This window comes from Carassius gibelio, chromosome A20 (assembly GCF_023724105.1).
Source record: "Carassius gibelio isolate Cgi1373 ecotype wild population from Czech Republic chromosome A20, carGib1.2-hapl.c, whole genome shotgun sequence".
Classification (NCBI taxonomy): domain Eukaryota; kingdom Metazoa; phylum Chordata; class Actinopteri; order Cypriniformes; family Cyprinidae; genus Carassius; species Carassius gibelio.
Genome location: NC_068390.1, coordinates 22,775,154 through 22,798,415, shown reverse-complemented (window position 1 = coordinate 22,798,415; position 23,262 = coordinate 22,775,154). Strand labels below are relative to the sequence as shown.

The 23,262-nt window shown below is 35.7% G+C and overlaps 1 protein-coding gene across 1 annotated transcript in view; it reads left to right on the top strand.

Annotated features, from left to right (window-relative positions):
• The window catches only part of LOC127938555 (sodium/potassium-transporting ATPase subunit beta-1-interacting protein 2), a 155,373-nt gene that overhangs the window by 50,873 nt on the left and 81,238 nt on the right, over positions 1-23,262 (top strand). The window contains exons 2-3 of the mRNA XM_052535255.1: positions 4,492-4,629; positions 9,302-9,382. Of these exons, the coding sequence (XP_052391215.1) occupies positions 4,492-4,629; positions 9,302-9,382 (219 nt within the window). The remainder of the gene's footprint in view (positions 1-4,491; positions 4,630-9,301; positions 9,383-23,262) is intronic.

Here is a 23,262-nt window from a genome sequence, read left to right as displayed (position 1 = left end):
CAATATGTACAATAAATAATTGCATACTATTAATAATTGCACTAAACAATTCTTCCGTCAAGTTATATTGTTCATTATGCTAACTCTGGGCTGTTTACCACTTTAATAGCTTAAAGCAATGTTCTCATAGCTCAAACTAACAAAACATGGTGCCAGCAAGGTCATTGTTTCAATTCCCACATACTGCTATAACGATTACATTGAATGAGCTGTAAGTTATAAAAGTGTCTACCAAATAAGAAAATGTAAATTGCAGTAACATGCAGCATTTAATGTAGATTTGAGTTTATGTCCTGCCCTATGTGTGTATATACTATCATTGAAAGTTTGTGATAAGTAGGATGTTATTTTTTAAGAAATGAATACTTTTATGCAGCAAGGATACCTTAGATTATTAATACTGTTTATTATTAAAAAAGACTGAGATTTTACATTTATATTAAAACAAATAATACATTTTTGAAATACATATATTTGATAAATAAATAAATAAATAAATAAATATATATATATATATATATATATATATATATATATATATATATATATATATATATATATATATATATATATATATAATTTTTTTTACTTTATGTACATTAGTTAATCCTTAAAAAATGTGTCCACAACTGGTACCAACATTGATAATATTAGATTTCTGAAGGACCATGTGACACTGAAGACTGAAGTAATGCGGCCAAAACATGTTTTTTTGTTATTATTATTATTATTATTATTAAGATATATTAAAATTCTAAAAGTTATTTGAAATTGTAATACTATTTCACAATTTTACAGTTTTTATTGTATTGGTAGTTTGATCAAATAAACAGCCTTGGTTAAAAAATAATTTTCCTTTCATATGTATAGATCTAATTACTCATGTATAAAATTACTTAATAAATCTGTCACCCTGAGCACAGCTGCCCCACAGTGCTGTTTATATTACTGTTTATATAAAAGGGGGCCCATGGGCCACAGTTGTAATGATCCTGGTCCCCCACCTCAAACAAGAACCTGCAGCCTCTTCATAAAACCCCTTAAGCTTGTAACCCCATCCCCCTATTGGACGTGTGTTAATGCCGGAGCTCTTTTGGGAATTCTGTCAATAAGCGCAGGTGTCCACAAAAGCCTGACAGAAGAGAACCATGAATTTGAGTGCCATTAAGATGTGTTTTAAAACCATTGTCAAGGCACCATCTTTCACCGAAACAACATAATATAGCATAATTAGCCATATTTGCATTTTGCAACCTCTTCACAGGCAGGGCAGATTGTGTTTTGTGCTGGCATATGGGCTCCCTTCAACACCATGACATGTGGTTTATTAGTGGATTTCTGGGGTGGCTGTAGTTTTTAACAAAGGCTTTGCTGGAGCAAAGGAACTGCTGAGTCGGGTCAGTCAATCATGTTGTTTTTTTTTTTTGTTTTTTTTTGTGCTTGTAGTTGCTACACGACTATGGGTGAACAATTCTTCTGTGAATATGGTGTAATGCATGGCTCATTCGACGAGAAGCGCGTTTGATAATGAATGTGTTATGGATTGAGCATAGTGCTATCATGCTCTCCAGCTTATATTTACACAGTTTTTGGTGGATAATGGAAAACAACCTATTAAATGAATACTCCTTCAAAATTATTGTTTTCTTTGTCATTATGTATTCATCCAGTTGGCATTTCAAACTTGTACTTTCGTTCTTCTGATGAACACAAAAGGAGAATATTTGAAGATTTGTACTGGTCACTCTTTTCTATATCAGAATAAAGGCTCTAAAATGTTAAAACGAGACCATGTGACTTTATATCTTTATATTCTAACTTTTCTGAAGCGATGCTTGGGAGTCATTCAAATTTTGAGGCATTATTTAATAATAATTTTTTCCTCCAGTAAGCAGTTAACTGCTGTGACTGGATGAAGTGACAAACTGGACAAACTGGGAATTGCTACTTATCTTATGAACATTCAAATGAAACCCTTTTTTGTAACAACTTCTTAACACAAAGCTATTGTCTGACTTCAGAAGTCTTAAAATATAGAACAAGTTTTATTGAAGTGATACTTTTATGGTTCTTTTGCGTCCTTTTCAGAAGACATATCATTCTTATTATTCTTCTGTTGCATAGAGAATATATGGAGGACAGGGAAAATAAACAATAGCTAGAGTAGGGGGAAATCACATTCTATGATTCATAAAGAACACACTGAAAACAGAGCATTATTTGAAGGCTGAATGGAAAGGCAAAACATTATTGTGTTAAAAAAAAAAACGTAGATGCCACTTGGAAAGGGAACCAGTTTTATTCTGACACAAAACTAATCTCAACTGCACCCTAGAGTTGTGATGATTCTTAAGAGCCTGTGAAGGGCGCTGGTGTTGCTTGGTGTTGTCAGTAAAATACATTTAATTATGATCAACGACGTAAGTGTTTGGGACAGGCACGCTTACCAGATGTATGCTACAGAAGCTCAACGGAAATGAAGAAATGTCCTGAAGACAATAGAAAGAAATGTCCTTCTGGGAGACCAGGGGTGGAGGGGGTCCCGAACTGGTCATCACTGGGCAGAACTGAGCAGGATGCACAGATTTATAGACTCCCGAGCTTTGTTCACTGGTGATAGATTTATGGCATGAACTATTGCTTAATTACACTGTAAAATGTAGGTGGCGGCTGTGTGTTACAGAATTTTACAGTAAAAATACACTAGAAACATTTGAGGTTTTATGGTTTTAACTTAAATTTACAGTTAAATATAGTCATTTCATTAAATGATATAATATTAATATATCAACCTTGATACCCACAAAATGCAGCTGGTATTGAGGAAATCACATGATGAACCAAAGCCCACCACAAGCAGCGTTTAAGTAATAATATATATAGAAGGTGCACAGTTTCATTCATACATACACTACACACCATCATGGTAACATGAAACTGAAATAATGCTATAAAAGTTGCATAGTGTCATTCACACAAACAATAAACACCATCACGGTTACCACCATTAAACACCATTAACTTCTGATTCACTCACAAACCACAGGACTTTATTTTTATTCATATGTGTCAAAGCAAGGTTTGTGATACTTAAATTAGTATCATTACTCATATGACAATAGTTTAAGTTTGTCTCGAAGGCCCCAGATATTGTCTAAAATATTTCTTCCAGTATTTATGCTGTATTTATGACGACATTGCTTGTTTTTTTGTTTTTTATTTTATTTTTTACTTTAAATTAAATCAATATTTGGTGTGACCACACTATGGGTAAAAAAATAAAAAATAAAGCTTTTGTCCTAGGTGCACTTGCGCATTGTTTTTCAATTATCTTATTAGTTCTTCTGGATTGAGTCTGTCTCAGTTTGTTCTGTTTCTTCATGTTATTCCAGACAGACTGAATGATGGTGAGATCAGATCTCTGTGTGGAGCACTGGCTGCTGTTAGACTCCTTGTGCGAACAAAAATTTTACAGGATTATTACAATTAATATGTAATATTTATTTTTCTATTGTTTTGCTTAATCAAATTTAAATACTTGTTTATTTAGTCAATGTTATAATTTTAAAAAGTACAATTAATAATTAATTTCAGCAGAAGTTTAAATATTGTATTTATTTGATCCACTGGGTGGACTGTAGGGTTGAACAGGTTCTCCTCTGCTGCAAAAACAGCACTGAATAGGAAACACTTAAATACAGCATCTCAGTGCGACTTTAAGTCATTTGATTCATGCTGCTATTGAACCCTCTGAAGCCTCTATTGATGTTCACTTGAGTAGATGTTTGAAAATGCAACCGCTGAAAACACAAAGGTCATTGTGACCTCAATAGCTTTATTTAACAACCTTCATTCCGAATCTTTGCTCTTTACTATCCCCATTACATCACAAAACAAATCAAGTGATTCAATGCCGTGATTTTTGTTTGGTTACCTTTCCAGAAAAGACCTTTGTTAAACACAGCTTTTTGTGAATGCAGCTGGAGACACAAGTGCTATTAGCATTAGCTTTATGAGGCTGGCTGCTTGTGGGTCCTTTGGGGATGAAGCCGTGACCCTGTCTTGGTCTGCTTTTGGAAGTGCCATAGCTTGTGGTATTGACATCAGTGTCATGTCCAATCAGTGGCTGAGATTGGAGCACCCAGAGCTGCGAGGCTGGACTTGCCAGCTTTAATTTTCAAGTCATCTCTGGAAAGGGTGGTGGGTTTGACTCCGGTGCGCGGCACGTCTTGGCCCTAATTAATTGCCTGTGTGACAGGGCTGTTCCTCTGGCTGCATGTATAATGTAAGCGCGTGTGCGTTTACATGTGGCCCCGCAGTCCGTCATCTCACCCTGCCTTCCAGCTGACATCAGAGGGTTGTTAACCCCTGAAGCTGGTTTAAAAGAAAATCTGTTTACGCCTTTATGCAAATAAATTCTTACATGTCAGTGTATTGTCCTCATCTTTGCCTTGTAAGTCAGTATCTTTTTCCTCTGTGTTCCGTTTCTAGATCAGCATCCTGGAGCGACAGATATTTGATTTCCTTGGATACCAGTGGGCTCCAATCCTCACAAACTTCATCCATATCATCACAGTGATTCTAGGTCTCTTTGGGACAGTACAGTTCAGACCGCGATATGTGACCGGGGTGAGTTTCCACATATTTTCATATTCAGTATGTGATATATATTCTCTTTCCCTTTTGCACGTTATGCTGTCAATACCACTGGTGTCAGAAAAGTGTCTCACTTCAAATACTAGCATGCACAGTGCAACATAACAATAAGTAATGAATATAAGTTTTTGTCCTAATGTTTTACGACCATGATGACATTTTGACAGTTGTTTGGTTTCAATGGAATCTCACTGGTCTAGCCTGCTCCTCATGTGCTCTCAAGCATCAAATATGTTATGATTGGATGTAGGGCTGCACAATATTGGGAAAAAATTATATTGCGATATTTTATTTTTCTTTGATATATATTGCGATATGAAATCTAATCTAATTTTTTTCTTATAAACAAAAAAGGGGTGAGCACACTTACATTCTCATTTTAAATGATTTAAACATCAGAGTATTATTTAAATTAGAGTAAATTATTTGTTTGTAACTTTAGAATATGGTTTGAATTGATAACATATTAACTAACATGAACTTGCCACAAGCAATACATTTGTTACTATATTTATTAATCTTTGTTTATCTTAGTTTATAAAAACTCAGCTGTTCATTGTTGCACAGTGTATTAACTATGTTAACAAATACTGTACAAATTTTAATTTCAACAATGAAGGCTATAGCCTCTATGTTGTAGAAGTGCAGTTTAGTAATAGTAAATGTTAAATAATGTAGATAAATAGTTTAATAAATAGAACATTATTGTAAAGTGTTACATTTTTTTATACACAAATTCAGACTGGTGAGTTCAGTGTTGGACAGGTCAGTTGTTTAAACCATTCATTAAATTGAATCGGTTCAAAGGAAACATTAGTTTGCGAATCAGACGTGTACGGCACGCGTTGTGTAATTATCTCTGCAGTACAGGTATGGTTAATGAATAACGGATCAACTACGACAGCCTACATTGCACATCCTGCGATGTGAGTATCGTGGATTCGTACATCGCGATATCGATGCTTAAACAACACATTGTGCAGCCCTAATTGGATATGATTGTTATTTCACAGTGACAATGGACAGACTTGTCAATAAATGTAATTTTTTTGTATCATGCACAGTTCTCAGACAGTTATAGGGTGGTTTTTTTAGACCTGTAGTTTGTAGTTCCTCCTTACTTTGGTTCTCTATTCGGCTGAAATGTTTAGTCGACAGTCAGTGTAACATTCAGTTAGAATTATAACTTGATTTTCTGTTATAAAGCAGCTCGACAGTGTGGAGCTAGCTAATGATACAATCTTTTTATTAGTGGGAAAAAATATTTTATTAAAGTTTTAGTTTGGTTTGATCTAGCTCAGGACTGTTTTGATTATCATAACCCCATAAGGTATTTTAAGAGAGATTATGTTGTGAATAAAATGTTTAGACAAAAATAAAATGTCCTATCACTTACCTTTAATTTGTTTCTTATACAAATGACTTACAAAAAGAGATGTTAATAGGCAGAATTATTTGTCATTCAGCTACTTTGTCATATAGCTAATTTAATGGCAAATAATAGAGTTTCTCTCTATCATCTCATTTTGTGTGCCAAATATATTTATTTGTATAAATTTATTGTATACTTGTAATTACATAATGTGACTTTCAAAAGCGAAAGTAATTACCTTATTTATTTGTTAGAATATGTATATTTTATATGTCTTATGATTAATCGGTTAAATAATCGATGATTAGTCAACTAATCGGTCTAATAATCGTTTATTCGATTATCAAAATAATCAGTTTGTTGCAGCTCTACTCTATATTTAAATAAAGACAACCACCTGTTAATAATAGTCACATCTCTGCTAAAATAAACAGCCAATTTAAACCAGCCTTAAATGGTTTGTTGGTATAAGCTACTTTAAGATGGTCTTCTAGAACAGAAAACTAATTTAGGCTACTTTCACGATGTTCATATGCTCAGTAGGTTTATTATAGCCTTCTATCTTGCTTGAAGATCGGATTGGCATAATGGGATTCCCATTCTGGTCAGATTAGTTTTCAGTAGGTCTAGTTTCCGAAGTTGGCTAAACTTTTGTTAAGCTGAGTGTTGGGCCGGTTTCTCAGCCTGAGTGCCTGACAAGCACCTAAAACCCTTTGTAAAACCAGGCAACAGACCAGTCTGAACAAGAGGGAGACCAACTAAGACCAATTTAGGCTGGTGTTAAGATTTTTTTTTTTTTTTTGCCAGGGATATGAGCAAACTGTTCCTTCATTGGTTAGAATATTTAAGATGGATCAACAAAGATCAGTGGCTTTATTGCCACTTTCCCTCGGTTCATAGAAATGATTATTCCTTATAGTAGTTTTGGTCCAATTTTTCAATCAAAATGATTGCTGTGTGAATATATAACTAAACAACTGAACTGAGGGACAAAATATTCTGAAACAAATTATTCAAGTGATAGTTTTACATATTATCTATATTGGTGTCAAGTCCATCAATCGAGTCATTCCTAATATATTATGCTAAGAGAGAAGTGTTGCTGTTCACTACATTTAGCAGGGCTGAGATGAGACCGCTTGTTGTGACTGACTTTTCTCTACAGTCAACGGACATTTAACACCCTGGTCAGCATATCAGAGATATATCAATGTACTGACGGACCCGGTCATTGACTCAAATGTGACGCGGGCCATGTCACCCAGTTGAGATGAAGCAGATTGCCTTTTTAGTGTTATGTGTCTCCCTTTGGATTAAACAATGCTCAATTTTTCAGTCTAGGACCAGTGGCTGGTCAGAGAGATGAAGAGAGAGCCTCCTACAGAGATAAATTGCTCACATTCGAACATTACTCTTGCTTATATCCGTTTTGGGAATGCTGTCAGGCCAGATAAATTTTTATTCTAATTCAACTTGGCACGTTCCAGTGGCTGGCAAAGGGCCAAATGAGGTTCCACTACATGCTCACATCTTCTGTATCTAATGTCCCGACAACATGTCACTTTTCAAGATGGCAAAATTCAGAGTCTCAACGGTCTGGTGCGCTCCGTTTGCAAGTGTGAGTTCTTAGGGCAAAGGTTCGGCCAAAACAGCCCTTGCTGAAAACGCATTCATAACCTCCTCCCTCTGGATCAACTCAGAATGTGTGTTGGAGATATCAAGCATGATTATGAGACCTAATTGAAGTCAATCGCTCCGTCTGGACCCCTTCAGCTCCAACATGCGGAGGAGGCTCCTTCTTATACAGCAATGTGTGGAGATACTTCAGCCACGCTGCAGTTGGTAGACGAGAGTGATGTGTTGATCTTTGGCCCTAGCCTGAGGCTCTCACAGATTTTTGCATATATAACTGCAAATCTGTTAGTAAAGAACAGCTACTGTACATTGTGACTGACACGACCTTGTACTCTTGTACAAAGTAAGCCTTAATAAATGGCGCTCAGTTGATGCTCAGTTCTGTTGGAGATCATATTGACTACAGCTACATACAACAACAGATAATTTTATGTCCTAGCTGAAAACAAACAAACAGCTAAAACCAGTCTAAACTAATTGGCTAATCTTGGCAGATTTAAGCTGGTGTTCAGTTGGTCTCCAAGCTAAATAAGTGACCAAATCTGTAGCATTGCTACAGCTAGTTAATACTTTTGTACTTGAAAGTTTTTAAAACATTATTTCAAAAGGTTTTATCAAGTCAACAGTCAGAGTTTGACAACTTTAATTTTGCTGCTAAAACAATTCTTATCATTTTATTTGAATTTAAGTTTGTTTTAATTCCATTTTTTACATTCCAATGTTGCATACTGTATCACAGTTCAACTTATATCATTGAATAAAAAATGTAAAAATAATTCACTGTTCAAATCTGATTGGCGCACACCCCTAGAATTGATCTACATACAAAGTTGTAGTGTCTTTGCACATGCTCATTTTTATCAAAGCTGAGTCCATATTGATCTATCTATTAGAGTCAATTTTGTGGAGCTACTCAAAATTCATATCACTAACTGCTCATTTTCAAGTGCTAAAGGTCGTATTTTTCCTCTCAAGTCCCATCAGGTAATTCAGATTGATTTTACATTTCCCCTTGCTCAGTATTTCATTTGCACTCACCTGTCTCACTTTGAATTGGATCAGATAAGTGTTATTTTATCTAAAGATCACAGCCTGCCTAACAGACCTCTTACATTTTAATCAGTAAAAAATGCTCTGCGCTGCTAACACTCGTGAGTGTGTACCCTCGTCTTTGGAACAAATTAGTAGGTTAGTTGAAATCACTAATGATCTAAAACAGAATGAGACCTGTGTTTATTTATCCAAAATTTGCTTTATTTTTAAAGACACCCCCCTGCGCCGGCTGCGATTTTGCTGGGGAACCTGCTTCATTGTTTTATAATCACATCCGGCTATTTCAATAAGCATTAGCTCATGAACCAGGGAGCGAGCCACCCTCACAAACTCCCACACAGGGTTCCTGCTTCCGTTGCAAAATGCATCCTCTGCCTGCACCGCTTCTTTGGCAGATTCCAGCTTTGTGGAGGCTGATTGTTTTAAGGAACACACTTTGGAGAATTAATTACAGAGAAAATACCCCACTTACGCTTTTTCAGTCCAATTAATCAAACATATGCAAATGTGTATTTGGTTAGTTAGTGGTTGGGGTCTGAGGTTAAAATAGGTCTTTCAAACACCCTCTTCCTGTCTCTTTCACAGTATGCAGTCTGGTTGGTGCTGTGGGTCGCCTGGAACGTCTTCATCATCTGTTTCTATTTGGAAGTGGGTGACCTTTCAAAGGTAACAACTGATTTTGTACTTCATTGCAATGTGTAATCGCTTAGCTTGGCTACCAGTGTTTTTTTGTTTATATCTAAGCTCCATAAGAGTTTTAATAAGTACGTTGCAGATCATCAACTTGCATTAGTAATAAGGTCAGAAAAGACATCTATTGTTTTGTTTTTGTCAGTTTTTCACTGCCACAGATGGGTCTACAATCCTTTTTAGAGCTGGAAGCAGGGCTTGGGAGGAGAGTTTTAAGCCAGTTTGCAACTGGCGACTAATCAAATAGTGAGACTGACTAGTTTATCTAGATTTTTATTATTACTATTTTTCCTGTATTCTATCATTATTTTTTAGTTTTCAAATTGTGGTGCTTCAATTAGCATATGTCCCATGCTTTTTCAGATCCTCTCAGAAATATTCCATTGGACATCTTTGGCCATCTTGTGCTGTTTGTTGCTTGTGCCACCATGGTTGTTGTGTTTTTAATATGTCATCAACTTTTAGAATCCTTTTGCATCCGTCTAACTGTTTTTTAGAGCAAGATAGTGTTGTAACCTAGCGACCACTCAGAACACCCCAGCAACCACATAGCAATGCATTAACAGCCACACACAACACCTTAGCAACCACACAGCAATGCAATGACAACCACTCACAACACTAGCAGCTGTAAAGTAGCAATGCAATGACAACCATTCAGAACACTTTAGCAACCATGTAAGTACAAAATGCATTGACAACACCCCAGCAACCCCATAGTAATACAATAAAAACCACTGAGAACTTAGCAATGAAATAACCACTTAGAACACCCCAGCAACCACATAGCAACATAGTCACAACCAGAACACAATAGCAGTGCATAAGTAATGCTATGACAACCACTACGAACACATCAGCAAGAATGTATTAACAACCATCCAGAACACCCCAACAACTGCATAGCAATGCAAAGAAAACCAATCAGAACATCTTTGAAACCCCAGAGCAACGCAATGACCAGTCAGAATACTCTAGCAGTTCCATAGCAGCATATTAACAACCACTCAGAAAACCTTAGCAACCACATATGTTACAATGCAAGAAGGAGAAGAAGAAGAAGTTTAATTTATGTAGTGCCTTTCCATAGCTCAAGGTCACTTTACATATACATAGAACACCACAGCAACTGTTTAGCAATGCAAAGACAATCAATCAGAACACTCCAGCAGCTGCATAGCAACATAATAACAACCACGCAAAACATTTCGATCCAAGATGTTAATAAATCATATGTTGCAATGCAATAATAACTACTCAAAATACCTTAGCAACATAGCAATGAGTTTTGCACAGGCCAGCGCCATGCATTGAAACTGTAAACTTTTTTCTGAAACTGCAAACATCTAATTCTTGCATATAGTTGTAGCCTAAATCTGTAAAGAAATGTTTTTCTCTCCTCTATTTTCCCATCTTTGCTTCTTTCATTTCAGCTAATAATTTATTAAATAGTCCATCATCTGCTCATTTGTATAGATATAGTGAGCAAATATTTAATAAAAATCTCAAATACTGTACCCAATTAAATGGCAAACCATGCATGTAACTTGATTACCAGATCCATGGAGCACTTTATATGTATTGCATTTTTATCCTGAAAGCTCGTACGAATCCACATCAGCAGATGAGACCCCTACTTTTTTATATATATATATATATATATATATATATATATATATATATATATATATATATATATCAGAGGTGTCAAGTAACGAAGTACAAATACTTCGTTACTGTACTTAAGTAGAAATTTGGGGTATCTATACTTTACTTGATTAATTATTTTTCAGCCGACTTTTTACTTCTACTCCTTACATTTTCAGGCAAGTATCTGTACTTTCTACTCCTTACATTTTAAAAATAGCTTCGTTACTGCTTGTCCTCATTCAAAAAAAGTAGTATAAACATATACCATTCCGACACCCTATTGGTCTGTACGCGATCCATCGCACCTGCACGTGACACAAATCACATCACAGTCCAGCCAGGACATAGACAGTTTTGGGTTCGTTTATCAAAAAATATATTTCTTAAAAGTAGGGTTGGGTATGGAACCGGTATCCGATCAACTCAGAGTCAGTTCGCTTAAATTTCACATGAAACCAGCGTCAGACCGGTCTCCTCCCGTCTTTCAGCGCGCTCTTCAATCCGCAGACCGCGAACGGAGCAGCGCATGCGCACTTAAACAAACAGAGGACACAAGGTGTGTGTTTATCGATAGATTGTTAGAATATCCATATCTGTGCAGTTCTTTGTCATAAATACAGTTTACAAAAAGTCACGAGATAGCAGTCGGTTTCTCATATGTAAAGTTTTCGCTCATCACACCACAGCCGTTTCCTCCAGCGAAAATCTAGCCCTTAACACATATGAACGACCACATACTTTAATTACACTTACTTAAATATACTTAATTTAATCATACGTACTTTATACATACACTACTGTGCAAAAGTCTTAGACACGTTAGTATTTTCACTTAAAAGAATGGTGTTCGGACAGTTATTTATATATTTTGCTGTAATGTGTCAGTATAAAATATCAGTTTACATTTCCAAACATTCATTTTGCCGTTGTCAGACTGCTTGTGCATTCAAAATCGCACTAGATTATTATTAAAATTAATGGCAAACTGATATTTCCTACTGACACACTACAGCAAAAGATATAAATAACTGGCTTAAAACCCTTTTTGGGGAGAAAATACTAATTTTTCCATAAGACTTTTGCACAGTACTGTATTTTAAAAACGACATTGTTGCTATAAAAGAATGACCATACAGTAATTCACAGAACTGATTTAAGACAGTGACAGACAGCACTCATGTTAACTTTTATATCAGAGTGAGTGACAGAGATACAGTAGAAACATTATGTGTGGTTCTGTATTAAATAATGACCCAGATTGTGAAATACATTTATTAGCCTTAGATTAAGGGAAGCACAACTTGCACAACAAGCTGTGGATTTATTTTAAATATTTGTAATGTTCTTTAAAGTTATCCATAGTTTTTTTGTGGTTCTTTTTTTTAAAGTATCGGTTCAGGCACCGTTTAGGAGCCGGTACCATTTTAAAAGTATTGAAAAGGCACTGGACCCTACTTAAAAGTTATTATTTCTCACTGGCTCATTTACCAAATGAGTGCTTTTTCTTTGTCCTCCACAAATTAAGCTACTGTAGGTAGTTCGGTAGCGAGACGTTTTAATAAATTAGCGTTTTCGATTGACGATGCGATTGACAATGTTGTGATAAGAAGGCTATACCAACTTTGTAACTCGTTACCCCCCGAACACTGGACATAGCAGACGTATGTACCAAATACAAGAAGCTATCAATCAAGAAAGTATCAGGATTATGATTTCTTTTTCAGTTTTAGTTTTTGATTAATCACTTGGATTAATCATTCATTTTGACAGCACTATAATGTTTATTGTAAATAGACAACCATACAAGTGTAATTGTTACTAAGCCTGCACCAATGTTCTTGTCCATTGCCCTCGCAGATTCCTGCAGCTAATCTTGGATGTACATTTACATTCCATTAAAAGTTATTGATGACAAGCCTCTGAAGTTTGACTTTTTGCACCATAACAATACTTATTGGCAACTAGTCATCATATCTCTAGTCCTTTAATGTATTTGCATTGTACTAAAGTGCGTTCATTTTAAATGGGCATATATGCGGCTGAGGAAGACCTGAAGGTCGAAACGTTGCTTGATTAAATTCCTCTGGAGCAGTAGTTTTCAGTGTTCAGACTTCACTTCTTTATTTGTCTATATCATTTAGTTGTCTTGCACCTTTGTCCTAATTGGATGTTTGGGATGTGCACACCATTTTTGTATTTTCATATATGCGGCTGAAACAGGAAGCCTAGTGCATCCCAAATTTTTCAACATGAACATTTTAATATAACATTATAGTCATTATGGCCTATGGCCTTTAGAAAAATGTTTTTTGAGGAGGTGGGGTAGTGTACAATAGGCCCCTGTGGTGCGGCCTAAGCTTTTGTTCTTAATGGCATTTTTTTCCCCTTACATTACTTTTACTTTTATACTTTAAGTAGTTTTTTAAACCAGTACTTTTACACTTTTACTTGAGTAAAAAGCTTGAGTTGATACTTCAACTTCTACAAAAGTCTTTTTAAACCCTAGTATCTATACTTCTACTTGAGTAATGAATGCCAATACTTTTGACACCACTGATATATATTCAGTGAAGCTTGTGTATGCTTGTGAAGCATTGCAGGGCATGTGTTTTGAGGTAGCCTACTATAAAATGGCCAGAAGTGATGTAGTGTATCTCTGACGATAAAAATGGCCTAAATGCCTGCACTTTTCTCCTCAGGCTCAGATCTGTAATAGAGATTGATCCTTTTATCTTTAAATCACCTAGAAATGTCTGGCAGTCAATCTGGTCTTCTGGTTGATACGTCATTAATGTGCTATCTTTTCAAGCATCTCAGATGACAGAATGAACATTACACTTTAGATCAGTTGGTACAGTGTCAAAGATATCAGGCGGATCGCCGGCTTCAGCTATCATTTCTCTGTTATAGCCTCTCACTCCATCAGGTTCTGATGTGTCACACTCTCTTACAAGATCAGTATAGCAAAGAGGATAATATTATATTATTGTACTTTAGTTGCACCTTGAGTCTTAGAAAAACTAAATCCAGTGAACATAACTCTCATATCATTCCAAATCTGTTAGAATTTAGTGCATTAAAAATATTTTATACATTATATCTATCTATCTATATATAGGTTTTTTTAATTTTGTTGTCTGCTTTTGTCATTTTTATTAGTTTTTATTTAAAATGTTTCTATTTAGCTTTCATAACTCACTCAGTTCACCAAACAATTCTCACTCTCTTGTTGTTGCAAATCTGTTAGAATGTATTTAATAATTTTGGTATTGTTTAATTTATAATAATACTATTTTTAATTCTTATTTTTTTTATTAGTTTAGGTTTTAGTGATTTTGCTGTTTGCTTTTGTTGTTTTATTTTGTCATTTTAAATATTTATGTTTAACTTTGTTTTTGTAATTTTAGTATAATAACTTATTACATGTAGCTTATTTATTTCAATTAAATTTTCTTTTCTTTTTTTTGTCTTTCATCTAATATTTATTTTTTTATTTCAGATTTATTTCAGTTAAGTGAAGTAAAAGTGACATATAGCCAAGTATATGACCCATACTCAGAATTTGTGCTCTTCATTTAACCCATCCTAAGTGCACACACACAGCAGTGAACACACACACACACCGTGAACACACACCTGGGGCAGTGGGCAGCCATTTATCCTGCGGCACCCGGGGAGCAGTTTTCGGGTTCGGTGCCTTGCTCAAGTCGTGGTATTGCCAACCAGAGACTCAAACCCACAACCTTACGGTTAGAAGTCAAACTTTCTAACCATTAGGCCACAACTTCCCCCCAAAAAACAATTAAAAGCGTTTGAGTTGACAGTCACTATTCTGATCCAGATGGCATTGAACCCTCTTGACTTACATCAAATGGACACATTCAAATTCTTCAAAATATCATCTTTTGTGATCTTTTGAAGGTAAAGAATTTTCAGTTTTAGGTAAGCTATCCCTTTTTATTTATAGTGATCAGATCCTTTTCAGTGCTTGTGTTTCACAGAACAAGCTTCAGAATGCCACCCATAAAGTGAAGCCCAGTTGATCTGGTGCAGCTTCGGTGCTGATGGTCCAGTGGATTGATGTGTGTTTCTGAAGCTCATCATCCGAGGGGCTGGCAGCTCGTCTCAGCTACAGCTTTGTGGGAAAAATCGAGAGCCTACACAGCCCTCTAGAGAGGCTTTCCGTGAGTCTTCATTGCCGTTCAATTCGCGCAGCTACACATCCCACAAGGGATCTTGTCAGTCGTCAGCTGGAGAAGAAAGTCACTTCGGTATCCTTGATGTCTTCACGGTCTCTTTCGGAAAATAGAGAGAACTTTTAGAGGCAAACAAATGGAGTTCTGCCTCACAGAATCCATTCCCTAAGTCATCAACACAGTTTTAATTAGTTAGAGAAGTTATATGATATTTTATTTAGCATAATTTATTTCCTTGTGACATTGCAGCTCATGATTTATTAATAAGGGTTTTATTGTGTTTAACCGGGGAGAATCCATTGAGACCCGCAAAGGCAATTCGATTTAGATCATAAAGAAACAAATGAAGATAAATACAAGAGACAATTCCAAGTCTCTCATTTTTTTTAGGTCACATGGGACTCAAGACTTACTCTGTTACTTAAATCAGTATGATGTAAAGGTGCATGAATAGACATGTTAGATCTGTCACAAAACCTAGTGAGCTGCCCACAGTGACAGCATTTTAACATATCATAGAGCGCGACATGAGAACTGTTCCAAATGTTTCCTAAAATGCCTACAAATTCTAGGGCATTGCATTTTTATCCAAACAGCAATCCCAGAATTTCTTTTGATAAGCTCTGTGAGGGGCGGAGTCGGGGGTCGGGGGTGGGAAAGGGGTCCAAGATAGCATGTCAAAACGATAATAAATAAAAATAAAAAACGAATAATGAAGAAGTTAAATCTAATTTAGAAACACTATTTTACCCAATATTGTATGCTGTGTATTTTTCTGCATGAAATAGCATTGTGCCCTGATTTGTGTCTTCATTGCTGATCGTTAGCTTAGCAACATACTACTAATCAAGTTCTCATTCAAGCTGAGAGTCTGAGGTGAGGAGTAAAAAAAGTTCTTGTTTTTATATTCATTTTTTTATTTTAAAGTTTAGATTTGTTTTTGTTTTCTAACAATGACTGACATTAGATAGTGGGCCTAATGTTTGTGTGCAAGCATTGCCTGTTTATCCGCATATTTTTATAAATCTAAATGTGAATATTCAGAAGTTTATTGTCTGTCACAAACCCCCTCTCTGTCTCCAAGTCCACATGTGCATGTTTGGAATGGGATTTGGGGACCATTACTTGAGGATAGTGGTGTTGAGCAAAAGTGACAGCAGAGAATTTGAGGAGGTGGCCAAAGTAAATAGCACAGCAGCCTCCATCCAGTCCACTAGTTTATAAGCAAACACAGGCAGTCTGGTGAGAGTTGCCTATTGCACCTCGCTTTGCAATCTCAAAGACTCACATCCCCACTTCCTCGTCCCTGAGGGTAGATTGCACACTTTGCATGCATCTTAAGATTGAGTTTAGTAAGTACTGTTGTATATTATGAGCTACCTAAATTCATATTGACTACGCTATTTTGTTTGTAAATGTACGGATCCCTTTTTATTAAGGAAACATATTAAGTCCATCAGAATTATGAAAAATGACTGAGCTACACCTGTTTGAATTCAGTCAGCAAAGTCAATTTTAAGAAAAATCTAGTTAAAGTTCTTTGACGGTTCCAAATCAAAATCACCTGCAACATTGCATCTATTCCTCCAGTTCTTTTCTTAAAAATAATTTCTATATTAATAATCACAAAATAGCTATTTTTAATTTTATCTTTGTTATTTTAAATAAGAACAGAAGCTAAAAAGTAGAACAAATATGAGAAAGAAACAAATAATGCATTACCTTTTTTATTTTACATCTAAACAAAAGCATTCAAGTAAGGAAAACAAATAATCAAATGCAAAAATCCCTTTAGTCTGTTAATTACAAATAAATTGACTATTAAAAGTCAAGAAGCAGTTCAATTAAGAGCAGCAAGTGATTCCCTCTTTTCTTTCATTGTTAGATTAAAGGGCCCGTTTTTCGTGCTTTTTTGAAGCTTTGATTGTGTTTACAGTGTGCAATATAACATGTGTTCATGTTTCACGTGTAAAAAAACACAGTATTTTTCACACAATTCACCTATCTGTATACCGCTGTTTTCACTGTCACAAAAATGGGCTGATGACTTCCTTGTTCTATAAAGTCCCTCCTTCAGAAATACGTTACGAGTTCTGATTGGGCCAGTGGTTCCTGTGTTGTGATTCGACAGCAGCTTAGCGCACGCGGCCCTCCTGGAAACGCGATTGGACTAGTTTTGAGAAGCAAGTGGGCAGGAGCATGTGCTGGAGATGTACTTCTAATCACAGGAGCGTTTTTACTGACAAGATGCGCATGAAAATCGCATTCGTTTTTTTGCACAGCCCTAACATCTAGTTAATAAAGCTAAACAGCGTTGCCCTTTGTGTAATAAGTTACAGAAACTGTTAAACGCACCAACGTAAATAATAAAATACACTTATCGGTTGTGGTCCATAAACAACGCCTTCTCCAGACAAAGAGGAAACTGCTCCATCTTTCAAGAATAGTCTTTGTGCGAATCCGGCATTAAACTGATTGAGATTGAGAAAGCTGTGCTCAGAAAGCTGTCCTCAGCAAAATGTGCTGCACATAGTTTTACATGGCGACAAACACAAATGCCGCTCTTCCTTCTTCTCCGTTGGATCGCAACAAGACCACGCCCCCTGTTTGTGTATTCATTTGGGCGGAGGTTAGTCAAAAAACTGTTTTAGTGACGTTATTACTGCAGGAACTAGAGGGCTGTAGTCCAAACGGGTCGTTTTTTTGTTGGCGAATTCTGTTAAATAAAATATCTCACTTGGCATTGAACTTTGAGCTTTAGAATTTTACAGATATTATTTCTACACTAACAACAACATTACACACTAACTAAAGTTTAAAACATGGGATCACGAAGAAGGGGACCTTTAAAATAGTAGGCCTATATTAAAACCTACTGTACTTTCACATCACAAGTTTGCCCCAACATTTTCCCAAACGTTCACTTAAGACATAACATATTATGTTTACATGAATACTTATACTGTAATTCTGTGTATATCTATATTTATCGGGATTCCGTGCTGTCAGAAGCGCCTTTATGTGAGCGCGTTGAATGACAGTCAGCGTGGGAAACGGGTGGAGAAAAGGTACTCCTCTCAGAAAAACTTACAAATAAAGGTAATTAAACATCTGAAAATATTACTTGGAGCATTGGGATCTCTAGATGAGGGCTTAACTCATTTTTGTGAAAACCTCAAAATCGAATTAAATCGACATTTTTCACTATTTTGCCTGTAGCTCAAAATTAGTCTGTGCAAATCATTTTGCCAGCACTGATCACATATATTTCCAATAAATACAGTTCGTTTGAACTCTATATTAATCAAAGAATACTGAAAAAAGTTACAATGTTTTTCATAAAAATATGAAGCAGAAAACTCTTTTCAACATTTATAATAATAAGTAATGTCTCTTGAGCACCAATTTAGCATATTAGAATGATTTCTGAGGATCATGTGACTCCGGAGATTCAGGTTTGCTTCACATGAATAAATTAAACGTTAAAACGTATTGAAAACCGAAACAAGTAGTTTAAAATTGTAATAATATTTTTATGCTATTACTATTTTGCTTTTATTTTTGATTAGATGAATACTGCCTTGTTAAGCATAAGAGAATGTGAAAGCATTGGTATTCAAAAATATATCAACTTCCTAATAGATCCAACCATCAGTGTGTGACTTTCCATATACTGAAGATCCATTTCTAAATCTTCCCAAAGCAAAAATATGTTTGCCTGGTAGCATTAATTTGTATTTCATTTATTGCCATTTCACAGTTGCTGTGGAGCTGGTGCTATTACTGTTGAAATAACCGCAACTTAATCCATAGAACTATGTTGCCGTGGGTTTATTTCCTGCCTTACGAGGAAGGCAGCTTAAAATGTCCGGCCCCGTCAACACACTCCGAGTCCTCATATTCAGTAAAATGTTGGAAGTCTGAAAGCTGTCAGGGGTGAAAGTGATAAGGTGATTTATAGTCAATATCACTGGGAGCTGGTGGGGAAAAGCTGGGGCTGTCAGCTCTGGCTCCTCAAAACAAATGACTTCGAGCCCATGCATTGGCTCAATAAGGCTATCATTCCCTATCAGGACACATCACTGCCACTCGGCCATGGAAAGAGTTTTTGGGGCACTGGTGAGTCAGTGCTGCACCTATGCTGGGCTGCCTGCTCTAATGTGGCTCTTTGGCTGACAGTAAAGCTCATAGAGGTAATTGTTTGCCTTCAAGAATGCAGCTGTGTGACCGCAAGACACATTTACCATAATAACATAACTAATCGACATGGACTTTGGGTTTGACAGTACTGAATTTATTTGTTAATGGAGTTTCAAGTGGAAACCACAAGCTTTTTTTGAATGAGAATGGGGAAGTTATTTGGGGTGTTTTTCCATGAATTTGTCATCAACGGCAGTTTTAGTTTTTTGATATTTGCATTGTTTAGCAGAGTATGCATGTAGTCAAGGTTCAAGTTATATATCTTTTATATATATTAGTGCTGTCAAGTCATATGTGTGTGTGTGTGTGTGTGTGTGTGTGTGTGTGTGTGTGTGTGTGTGTATATATATATATATATATATATATATATATATATATATATATGAAAGTGATGTGACGTACAGCCAAGTATGGTGACTCATACTCAGAATTCGCGCTCTGCATTTAACCCATCCAAAGTGCACACACACACACACACACACACACGGGGCCACCATTCATTTGTGTATACAAACTTTTATTTTGGACATGATTAATCGTGACTGATCGATTTGACAGCACTTATATGCAGTATATGTATTAAATAACTGTTTTCTATTTGAATATATTTTAAAATGCAGTTTATTCCTTGTGATGGCACAGATTAATCTTTAGCAGCCAATACTCTAGACTAAAGACTGTAAGAATTTTAATTGTGCATATCTGCTAAAAGGGAATTTTTAGTTCACACACATGAGCGAAAAGCCATAAAGCTCTCATTTTGATTCTGTGCGATCTTTAAGGATATATTTGAAGCGGCTGTAGGTTAATGTGAAGGGAGAGAACAATGGTGACAGCCCAGTCTTATTTCAGATGAACATGGTGCTCTAAGGGCCTCCAGTGTTATTAAAAATGACAATGAAAGTTCCTTTCAATGTGCCATTAAGATCGGAGTGACACTAATGCGCCATTCAGATGTTAGCTATGTGTGCAGGGGGTCTTACCTCTGTGTCTGAGAGGAGGAACTCCATTCTCCACACTGTGAGTTCATTTGTTGAGACTACACTCGCTCGCACACGGGGCCACCGTTCACGCAACGTAGCGCTCGTTCTAATCAACATCCTTTTGAGAGCCCAACTGTTTTCATTGTTTGCTTCAGTACTCCAAGTTTAGTTTGTCATTATGTCCATTCGTCGTTTGCCAGTGATCTTGAGGGAAAGTCTGTTCATTAAAGATTCTTTTCGGTGGTTTTGGGAGCTACTGCCATCAATCACGTCTCGGCAGGGGGCCTCGGTTTGCGTCCCATTGCACTCTTTGTGAAGTAAGCGTGTCATCCTCAATGTCACTCAGCATAAAACAAACAAAAACGCAACTCTGAAAAACCCACAGATCTCCTCAGAGCAGAGAATACGCTCCCTTTATTCACCCACACAGACAATCAGATGCTGTGTTTCAGCAAAGTTGAGTCATAAATGATAATACTCAGTGCACTATTGGCAGTTTGGGAATACCTGAACTATGAAACGAGCATTGGAATAAGTACTAAACTGATGCATATTATCATTTTCATAGTTTTGTTGTGTTTTATATGCACATACTTTGTTGTGGTTTGAAGCCACACTCAGGCTAACACTGCAAATCATTTTCTTTAATCAGTGATTATTTCTTTTTTATATTTTTGGTGTTATTTATCGGTGCTGGTACTATATCAAGCTTGTTTACTAGTTTAACCAGTACATATTACATTTTTTAAATATTTTGCAAGTTAAAATATGAACCGCAATGAATACAGAACATTCCCAGAGGTATGATTCATTGCATCCAATTATAGTTTATTTATTTATTTATTTATTTATAAAATAAACTATAATTGGAATAGAATATTATTTTATTTAAACATTTTATATATATATATATATATATATATATATATATATATATATATATATATATATATATATATATATATATATATATATATATATATATATATATATATATATATATATATATATATATATATAAAGAAATCCCAAAGTTTTGATTGGTAGTGTATTTGAACTGCAAATTATATAATAAGTTTTACTTAGTTTTACTTTACTAAAAACAGGAAACTGCATCAATCAGAATCACAGAGGAGGCAACATTTGGACAGAAAAGTTCCTTTACATGCTGTAATATGATGAAATGTGCATTCAGACAGCAAAAGCAGGACAATTTGGCATTGTTATCTAAGAGTTTAATCAGAGGAAATGCAGACATGTAGTTCCACCTTCACTGTAATATCTCAAATGCATCAAGTGCTTTGTTGGAAGTGCAGGGGTATTAGGTGATCACACAACAATGTTTTTTCCACATTTCAAAGCGTTATTCTTTTGAAAGTAGAAGTGAGGAAATTGCTCTGTGGCTGGCTTCCGCAGTCTTTGAAACACCCTCACATCAAGTTTTAATTATTCACTCAATGAAGCATCTCTGCTTCATATACACTGATCAACATCCTCTTGTGCCGTAATCCATGTGTAACGACCATCACTCAACCTACACAGTGAGGTGTTAATAGCAAATTAAATACACCCACAAATTTGAACATTTAAAGAGAAGTGTGACTGAGAATTACAATAGGATACTTAAATTGTTTTCATTCTAATACAAGTATTCAGAATGAGGCTTTTAGAGGAATTGTTGACCTTTGTGTGGATGGATCAAGGAATGTCATTAAGGTGATTTAATTCAATCCTTATGAAATGTGTACTGTTCTGGGTGGCTGTATGAAATGATTGTTGCTTTGGTCAGATTGTGTATTTGGTTTTTCAGCCATTTTGACAGCCCTATTTGCATTTTAAGAGGAAATTATTGAAATCCAAACTTTTGGGAAAAAATGTAAAACTATATGAGTGGGCAGTATATAATTGGTCAATACCAGCTCTCTGCTTTGATTGATATTATTTCCATTTTCATCGTTGTCAGTGTAGAAAATAAACAAGGTAGTTTCGGCCCAGATCTGGCCCACATGTGGCCCACATGGATTTCACCAGATGTGGGCTGGTTCTGGGCCGAAACAGCATTCCTGATTATTTTTGTCAGTCGTTTAACATTTCTATCATAAAACAGCTGTTAGAAATGAAATGTTTGGCTACTTACATCTTATGCTGCACTTTATAGCTTCTTACTGAAGTGTCACGTTGCAATTTGAGCTTTGCAATTTGCAGCTTTTGTAGAAATTAAGTCCGCCTACTTTGATTGTATTGGTCATCTCAAATATTCTTTAACATTGATGAGTGATGACAATCACTGTGGCAGATGGCTGAGGCAGCTCAAATGACGATGCTTAAGTTTAATCTTGGTGCTGTACAATATATTTGCAGCACGAAGAAGAAGTTAATATACATTAGGCAATTATTTCACAAAGTACACTTCGGAAAAATACAGAGGTCCGAAACTTGGTGAACTCATAGCTGGCTATGGCCATGCTTACACTCGAGTAAAACTATCTAGAGTTAAAATACATCTTAATAGTGTTCAATTGTCACTATTTACTCTAGTGTTGAAGAAAAATTTGAAAAAGAGTTGATTTACAGTGTAAATATAACTCTGTCCTAGTTTTAAATCCTTAATGTGCGTCTTTCCTAGCTCAAGGACATTATATAAATGACATACAATTAAATAAATGTGTGGATATAAATATATTTGTTTTATTTTATGTTCCAATTACTAAAAATTACTTTTAATAGTTTCAGTTTGTGTCTGTTTTATTTATCAGTGACGACACTGAGTTGGACACCATACTTATACACAAAGGAATGATTTTATTCCTCATTTTATACTTAATTT